This window comes from Triticum urartu, chromosome 6A, assembly GCF_056163025.1.
Source record: "Triticum urartu cultivar PI428250 chromosome 6A, HENAU_Tu73, whole genome shotgun sequence".
Lineage (NCBI taxonomy): Eukaryota > Viridiplantae > Streptophyta > Magnoliopsida > Poales > Poaceae > Triticum > Triticum urartu.
In genome coordinates, this window is record NC_141878.1 from 173,573,378 (window position 1) to 173,582,610 (window position 9,233).

General features: G+C 51.8%; 1 protein-coding gene across 2 annotated transcripts; it reads left to right on the plus strand.

Moving 5' to 3' along the window:
* Positions 1 to 464: 464 nt before the first annotated feature.
* LOC125516676 (leucine-rich repeat receptor protein kinase MSP1-like) lies at positions 465 to 8,984 on the plus strand. Of its 2 annotated transcripts, none has more exons than XM_087527295.1 (2): positions 465 to 963; positions 4,845 to 8,984. In XM_087527295.1, the coding sequence occupies exons 1-2, from the start codon at positions 952 to 954 to the stop codon at positions 8,721 to 8,723; spliced, it is 3,891 nt and encodes a 1,296-aa protein (XP_087383421.1). In that variant the 5' UTR covers positions 465 to 951; the 3' UTR covers positions 8,724 to 8,984. The 2 variants fall into 2 exon arrangements, 1 of the variants encoding a protein (XP_087383421.1); XR_015607797.1 differs by lacking the exon at positions 465 to 963 and adding an exon at positions 3,649 to 4,269 and having other exon boundaries at positions 4,845 to 4,978.
* Positions 8,985 to 9,233: the final 249 nt, after the last annotated feature.

Consider the following 9,233-nt stretch of genomic DNA (forward strand, 5'->3'; position numbering starts at 1 on the left):
TCAGCTCGGCCGTTTCCACTTCTCGTTGCTCAGTCATGCTTTGGAAGGTACATACTCTACTCCGTTTAAGAATTAAGATTCTTGCCTCAAGTTGATTAATCACATATGCATGTGCACACTGCTTCTTCTTTTTTAGAGAGAGAGAGGGGCATGTGCACACTTGGCTTGGCTCTGTGCATTGAACTCGAGAGCTTTGTCCGGTTAACCGTGATGCCATTTATCAAAAAAGACTTTTGCCCTATTTTATATATAAAGCGATGATCAACAGCATCCGGTACAAAGTCACGCCCCACAACACACCGTGATGCCATTTCGTTGCTCATCAGCGACGAATTCATTTTTGCTTTTCTTTTCTATTTTTGTAAAATATAAATAACACGGAGGGTGGGGGAGAGGGGGTCAGGAATTTGCCACTTGGATATATTTCCAAAAGGGGCAGCCCTCAAATGTTCACAACAAAGGTAAAGTGAATCACAAAAAAAAAGAGAAATCGGAGGGGGAGGGGGTACCAAGGCAAGCAATCCAGCGGTGTGCTGCACGGTTGTCTTTCCGACATGCTTCGTGGTGGCGGTGGTGGTTGCACCTCTTGGTCGTATGGGCAGCAAGGGATTTAGCGGCGGGAGGCTCTGGCCTGCTCTGGCGGTACCCAGATCTGGTGTAGTTGGGCTTGCTCTGGTTGCAGTGGTGAAGATGAAAGAATAGAGTGCAGAGGATAGGAAGCACATTCTTCGGAATCCTCTACCCCCCCCCCCCCCCCGAAGGGCGACACGGGTGGCGTTCCCATCCGCTACCTCTGGCGCTCCTTCCTTCTCCATCCTCTTCCTCGCCGCCGCCGGTCAGCGCCCCTAAGTAAAGCCGCAGTGGTGTGGAGGAGGTCGCTCGTTCCTCTTCTCGTTGCTCAAACAGTTGAGTTGTTGTCACGGCTCTCGAGAATTGATCAAGCACAGAGTCATGCTTTGGAAGGTACATACTCTACTCGGTTTAAGAATTAAGATCCTTGTCTCAAGTAGATTAATTGCATATGCATGTGCACCATTCTTCTTATTATTATTTGAGAGAGAGAAAGGGACATGTGCACTCTTGGCTTGGCTCTACGCGTTGATATTTGAGAGTTTTGTCCGGTTAGGTGTGATGCCATTTCGTTGCTCGTGAGTGATAAACAATCCGATCAAACTTTTCTGTTTCAGTTTTGCTTTCCTTTTCTATTTTTGTAAGGAAAAAATCAAAGCCGAGGGAGAGGGGGGGATCCGAGCATTTCCCACCTGAATATATTTCCAAAAGGAGGCAGATCTCAAATGTTTACAAAGAAGGTAAATGGAATCACCCAAAGAGAAAAAAGAGAAATCAAAGGCATCGGGGGGGGGGGGGGGGGGTCCGAAGGCGAGCAACGAGCAATCCGGCCGCCTGCTTCAGGATGATAGGCAGTCGACAGATGTGAGCGCCAAGAGTAGCATCATCCCGGCATGCCTTCCAAAGTAGAGGGAGAGAGAGGGTGTGAGGCCTCTAAACCCCAAGACCACCCCATTGTGGTGCTTCTAGAGTTGCCAACAACACAAGATGGTGAAGGCATTGGTAGTGTCGGGGCTGACAGCGGTTGGCACGTACATGAGGTGGAGATTTTGCACTTCGGCGCTTTTTCAAGAACAACAATCCCAACCGAGTTCTAGAACCACGAAGCAGACATGCACCGGAAGATCAGGTGATCGACAGTTTCATGGGGTTCATGGTAGAGGGGGCACACCATGCCTTCCAGGGCGACAATCCTATTTGTTTACTTGTAAGAAAAATCCAGTTTGATCCCCTTTCCCTTCCCGGGCCGCTCGCTCGGGAGGCTCTGGAGGTGCCAAACCTAGCGCCGAGAAGCCCCCGCCTCCATGAGATCCCCTTGCCACCGCCGCCGACGGCAGCGGCGGCGCCTGGCCCACAAAGTCGACGAGTGTGGTCGGCGCGCCCCGACATGCCTTCCTCGTGCGGGGGAGGGCGTCAAGCGGGCAGCGCGAGTGAGTTCTTCCGGTGCGGCGGAGCATAGCGAGGTGCACGTGTGGGGCACAGCGAGGTGCGCAGTGGGGCACAGTGAGGAGCGCAAGCACGACGGAGCGCGGCGGTGCACGACGTGGAGCATAGTGGAGGAGCACAGGCGTGGGGGTGCCGTCCAATTGGAGCCGACATGGGTGACGGCGGAGGCGACGCCGCTCGGACATAGAGAGGCACAACGACTCTCGACCAGGTGTTACCGCGCGAGCAGCGGCCGGACCTCGCTGCAGTGTTTGGACGAGCGGTGGTGGCCTCCTGGTGGCACTGGCGCAGGTGCTAAAGGAGAGGGCTTGGACCGGATCTGGGGCTCTAAGCCGCAACCGCTATGCTTCTGCCAGCCAGGAGTTGGTGGGTTGGGTACTGCATGAGGTCGAGATTTGTTCTGGTGTTGCGGGGTCTTGGTCGTGCCGGAGGTGGAAGGTGAGCTGTGTGACGGAGGTTGTGCGGTGTGTCGGTGTTCCACGACGTTCTGATCACATTGGCGAGGTGCTGCGGCGGTGGCGGAGTAACCCAACATGGACAGTGGCCTCAATACAGTGGGGATGGTTGGAAGTGCGCGACATTACAGATGAAAATCTTTGCCCGTCTTCGGCCGGTGCTAGCGGCGACGGCGCCTGTGGGTGTCGTTTCCCTCCTTCAAGGCGTCGCGGAGGTGTGTCGGCATGCCCTCTTGCTTGGGTTGTTGTCTCCGGGCGAAAGCCTAGGCCCCTTTTCGGATCGGCGATGGCGGTGTCTCTGATATGGTGACTGTTGAGAGCCTCGTGTGGGGAGACATGGTTTGGAGGTTTTGTGTTGCGGCTCTTCTATGCTTGCCGCTGGTCCAGGTAGATCTTCATCGGCACAATGTACGCCGTTGCCGGTGAGTCAAAGACGATAACTTGCTTGGGTCTATCTGAATCCCGCCATCCACTCGCCATCTCCTTTTAGGCATTCTAGGGTGGTTGGTGCGTCAGGAAGGGAGGCCCGGTTGTAGTTGTTGCTCTTTGAGGTGACTGGTGTTGGTCGAGACGCGACTTTGTTGTTTTGCTCAGGGCACACTCTCTGCGTTGCGTTGTAATGTCTGTGGTGGTTGATCTTAAACTTAAATTGTATGTAAAGCCATTTGTAGAACCAGACATCAATCTAATGGCAGGGTTGAAGTATACCTGGCCATACCTCGGGCCGGGCCGGGCTTCGGGCCAGGCCTAGCCAAACTTGACGCAAAAAACCCAGGCCCGAGCCCGGTCCGGCCGGCCATCGGGCCTGTTTTTTGGGCTCGAGCCCAGCCCAAACATGTAAAAGCCCGTCGGGCTCCGGGCCAGCCCGGCCCGACCTTCAGAAAAATGCAAAAACGACGGGCCCAGGCCTGGCCCGGCCCGGCTATCAGGCACAAAATCTAGGCCCGAGCCCGGCCCGGGAGCAGCGCCAGGCCGGGCCAGGTCGGGCTTTTTCGGGTCAGGCTGGCCGGGCCGGGCTTCCCATGGCCAGGTATAGGTTCAAGTGACACATCCTCAGTGAGTGAACTTTCCGTATATACGGGTCTTCTGGAGGTCGTTTCAATATAAAGCCATTTTATTTGCTCAAAAAATATAAAGCCAATTTACAGTTAAAATGATTTTAACACGGCGGAGCAGTGACCCCCCTACCCACCGCCAAGATAGAAGTTTGTGCGTTCCAGTCCCGCCACCACCACCGCCACCCCTACCCGCCGCCATAGCTCACCGTGAGCTTCGCCGGTCAGGATTCCGCACTGCGTAAACGCCAAGTAGCCGGCCGTTCGCCGCCGGCCCGCAGATCGATGGAGGCCTCTCGCTGTAGCTCGAGGGACGCGACGCTGCAGCTTCCCGTCGCGCTCTTATCCGTTCCCGCCGTCGCCCCCTCGCCGCGCGCCGACCTCTGCCTGTCCCTCGTCATCGCCCCGGCCCTGGCGGCTCCCTTTCCCCGTCTGGTGCCTCCGCGATCACCAGGACCGTCGAGGCCAACACCTCGGGTCGGGGGTGACGACTGACGGCGAGGAACGTCATGACGTGCCGGACGATTGCCGGTGAGCCCAGCTGCGAGGTGAAAGAGAACCGGGCAGCATTGCCGGAGAAGAGGGAGAAGGAAAGAGCTGTGATGGATTGTCCGCCGCCGCCCACAACCTGTTCGATGTATTGGCTGTGTGTGGATGTGAAAACAACAGCCAAGGAAGGGCATTTCGCTACAAATGTGAAATGTAAAATGAACATTTTGACCCTGACAGAGTAGCATATTCAGGTAAGTGTTGCAAATGGCATGACATATCTGGACAGTTTGTACAAGAGCAATCTTGCACGTGCAATTTCTTTGGAAGTTGGCGATGGTATTTAGAATTACATTGGCATGTATCCAGATTCCCCTTGCCTGGGACTCTTAATCTTACATAGTAATTTCTTATTTCTTATTTAGCATATGTATATACCAATCTAGAACACCAGCTTAAGCTTTGTTGAATCACCTTCTGCTTTGTTGAATCCACGATCGTCTATTGGCTCATGGAAGATGCCCTGATTAGTTTTTTCTGCCAAGTGCTCCTTCCGTTTCTAAATATAAGACTTTTTAGAGACTTCAATAAGGACTACATTCAGATGTATATAGGCATATTTTAGAGTGTAAATTCACTCATTTTGCTTTGTATGTAGTTGGTATTGGAATCTCTAAAAGGGCTTATATTTAGGAACGGAGGGGATATTTTTTAGCACCTTATTTCATTTGTTTGCCTGCAAGATTTATTGGTTTGATGTATTGTCATTGTTCAAAACTCTGTTACCTCAGCACTGATACTTACTCTTGATTGTCCCCTCCTTTTCCAGGATAGCCTCTACCTGTTGGTCCAACTTCTCTGTATTATCCGTATATCTGCATCGCCGGAATCTGATAAAAGGAATCTATTTGCTCTGAGGAATGCAATTCCTCAAGGGAAAGGCTTTCTCCATGACTGGTTTGATCCAAAAACTCCTCCATGCAGCTGGTCAGGTATAACTTGTGCGGGAGACGCGGTTGTGGCCATAGATCTGTCCCATGTGCCACTCTATGTCCCCTTTCCGTCATGCATCGGGACATTCCAGTTGCTTGTTCGGTTAAAGGTCAGTGGATGTCAGTTCAATGGTGAGCTCCCAGAAGTTGTGGGAAATTTGCGGCAGCTCCAGTACCTAGACCTGAGCAATAATCAGCTCGCTGGCCCCCTACCAGTTTCACTATTTGACTTGAAGATGCTTAAAGAACTGGTGCTTGACAAAAACTGCCTTTCCGGACAACTGAGCCCTGCCATTGGTCAGCTTCAGCACCTCACTAAGCTATCCATGTCCATGAATTCCATCTCTGGAAGCCTTCCTCCAGAGCTGGGAACCTTGCAGAACCTGGAGTTTCTGAACCTTAACAGGAACACATTCAGTGGGTCGTTACCGGCAGCTTTCAGTAATCTGACCCGGCTCTCATACCTTGCCGCAAGCAATAACAGCCTCACTGGATCAATATTTCCTGGAATAGGCACATTGGTGAACCTCAGGAGACTTGTTTTGTCGTCAAACGGTTTGACTGGGCCAATTCCTGAGGAGATTGGTCAACTAGAAAACCTGGAAGTTATAAATTTAATGAACAATGGTTTCACTGAAAGCATTCCAGAAGAGATTGGTCACCTGAAGCGGCTAAAAGTGCTTAAACTCTCCAACTGCAAGTTCAATGGTGCCATACCTCGGTCAATCGGTGGTCTTGAAAGCTTGATGACTCTTGATATATCAGGGAACAACTTCACTGCTGAACTCCCAACATCTGTCGGTGAACTGAGCAATCTAATTAAATTGTTAGCAGTTCGTGCAGGGCTCACTGGGGCCATACCGAAAGAACTTGGTAACTGCAAGAAGATTACTGTTATAGACCTGTCCTTCAATCATTTTACTGGCTCTATCCCTGAAGAACTTGCAGAGTTAGAAGCTATTATCAGCTTTAAAGCGGAAGGTAACAGACTGTCGGGTCACATTCCAGATTGGCTTCAAAACTGGGGGAATATTAAGTCCATATCGTTGGTGAACAACATGTTCAGTGGGCCTCTGCCATTGCTGCCTTTGCAGCATTTGGTTGAATTCTCTGCCGGAAAGAACCTGCTCTCAGGCCCTATCCCTGCCGGGGTGTGTCAAGCTATCTCTCTGCGGTCACTCAACTTGTATAGTAACAATCTGACAGGGAGTATCAAGGAGACATTCAAAGGATGCAGGAACCTCACTATACTGAGTTTGCAAGTTAACCAGCTCTGTAGTGAGATACCAGAATACTTGGCTGAGCTACCGCTAGTAAGCCTGGATCTCACCCAGAACAATTTCACGGGGTCTCTGCCTGACAAGTTCTGGGAGTCATCAACTGTTCAGGAACTCTATCTCAGTGACAATAACCTCACCGGCATGATCCCTGAGAGCATTGCCGAACTTTCCCACTTGAAGATTCTGCGGATTGACAATAACTACTTGGAAGGACCAATTCCACGGTCGGTCGGCACTCTAAAGAGTCTGATAACATTGTCTCTGCGTTGCAATATGTTGTCTGGGAACATCCCGGTAGAGCTCTTCAACTGCACAAACCTCGTCACGCTAGACCTGAGCTATAACAGTCTGACCGGACACATCCCAAGGGAGATATCACGCTTGACACTGCTTAATAGTTTGGCTTTGTCTAATAATCAGCTGTCAGGCACTATCCCTTCCGAGATCTGTGTGGGATTCTCGCACGCGTCTCACGTTGATTTGAGATTTTATCAGCACCAACGACTTCTTGACCTGTCATACAACCAATTGACTGGTCAGATCCCAACAACGATCAAGGATTGTGCTGTAGTGGCGGAACTATACCTGCAAGGCAACTTGTTGAATGGAACTATTCCTGCAGAGCTTGGCGAGCTGATGGGTCTTGCAACCATTGACCTGTCTTTCAATGCATTAGTAGGACATATGCTTCCTTGGTCTGCGCCATCTGTACAACTTCAGGGCCTTTCTCTGTCTAATAACCGCCTGAATGGATCCATTCCTGCTGAGATAGGCCACATTCTTCCTGCAATTTATAAGCTGAACTTGTCGGGTAACACGCTTACTGGCAATCTACCCCAGTCTTTGCTCTGCAACCATCACCTAAGCCGTCTGGATGTCAGTAACAACAACCTCTCTGGAGAAATCCTATTCTCCTGTCCCGATGGGGATGAAGGATCCGTGAGTGCCCTGAACACGTTCAATGCAAGCAATAACCATTTCTCAGGGAGCCTCGATGTGTCTATCTCCAACTTCACAGGGCTGACCTCTCTTGATATCCACAGCAATAGCCTCAATGGGAGCCTGCCTTCAGCTGTCTGCAATGTTACCACTTTGAACTATCTTGACTTATCAAGCAACGATTTCAGTGGCACCATCCCATGTGGTATATGTGATATGTTTAACCTTGTGTTTGCCAACTTCTCTGGTAACCACATCGTTGGCACGTACAACTTAGCGGACTGTGCTGCTAATAACATCAATCACAAGGCGGCTCATCCATCTTATCAAGTTTCACTAGCGGCAATCGTCTGTGGCATTACGATCATTATCATTCTATTGGTTCTTCTGGGGGTTTACTTGAGACGGAGACTATTGAAGAGAAGGTCCTCGTGGGCTCTTGTACCTGCGAGCAAGACCATGGTGACCTCCGAGGAAACCTTAAGGAGCAAACTCCTAGGGAAGAAGTCACGGGAACCTCTGAGTATCAACCTCGCGACATTTGAGCACTCACTGATGAGGGTCGCCGCAGATGATATCTTGAAAGCCACTGAGAATTTCAGTAATCTACACATCATAGGCGACGGTGGCTTTGGCACTGTCTACAGGGCAGCACTCTTCGGAGGCCGGCAAGTTGCTGTCAAGAGGCTGCACGGTGGCCACCAGCTCCAGGACAACCGTGAATTCCAAGCTGAGATAGAGACCATTGGGAAGGTGAAACACCCAAACCTTGTTCCCCTCCTTGGCTACTGCGCTTCCGGCGATGAGCGGTTCCTGATCTACGAGTACATGGAGCACGGGTGCCTCGAGGCATGGCTGAGGAAGAACCGGACTGACGCAGCCTACTCGCTGGGATGGCCAGACCGTCTTAAGATATGCCTTGGCTCTGCCAAGGGCCTGGCGTTCCTGCACCACGGCTTCGTGCCCCATATCATCCACCGGGACATGAAATCGAGCAACATCCTGCTGGACTGGGACCTGGAGCCGAGGGTCTCCGACTTCGGCCTCGCGAGGATCATCAGCGCGTGCGAGACCCATGTCAGCACCAACCTCGCCGGCACGCTCGGCTACATCCCCCCGGAGTACGGGCTGTCGATGCGATGCACCGCAAGGGGCGACGTCTACAGCTTCGGCGTCGTCATGCTAGAGCTGCTGACCGGGCAGGAGCCAACGGGGCAGGAGGTGGATGAAGGCGGCGGAAGCCTCGTCGGCTGGGTGCAGTGGATGGTGGCGCGCCGCCGCGAGAAGGAGGTGTTCGATCCCTGCCTCCTGCCGGCTTCGGGCGCGTGCAGGCAGCAGATGGCGCGCGTGCTCGCCATCGCCCGGGGCTGCACCGCTGACGACCCGTGGGCGAGGCCGACCATGCTGGAGGTGGTGAAGGGCCTGAAAGTGACACAGATGATGGAAAGCACGCCTCCGGCGACGACGACACTCTCCAGAGCGGGCCTCCGGTGGTGACAGGCTCTCTCCAGGGAGGACATGTGATCCAATGATAAACCCTTTTTGCGAGAGATAACCTTTCTTCTTTTCATTTCATTTCTGAAAGGCGATAGCCCAATCGTTGTAAGCTTGTATCAGCGGAGTAAGCTTCAGTTATCTGGAGAATGTGACGAGTCGCTGCAGCAACGGTGCTGCTGAAGTGCTGATCAAGCTGCGTACATGTATCCTCAAATAATGCTGTGGCTCTTCTTTTGAGTTTTTAGCTGGTTACAAGATATATATGCACCGTCTCCTTGATCTGGCAGTTTATATGTATGGCGAGCTCGGGATATGCAATGCCTGGGAGCGTTTCCATACGCGGTGTGTTGGTTGCTTCATACTGTATATACTACTAGAACCCGCAAAAAAAAAAGGAAAAAAAAAAGAGGAGTTCAGCTCCAAGACATTATACTGGACGTGCAAATAGGCAATGTTTTCTTTCACTTGTGTCAAATGCGTGGATGTATGTCGTAGGGGTCTAGAGTTGCT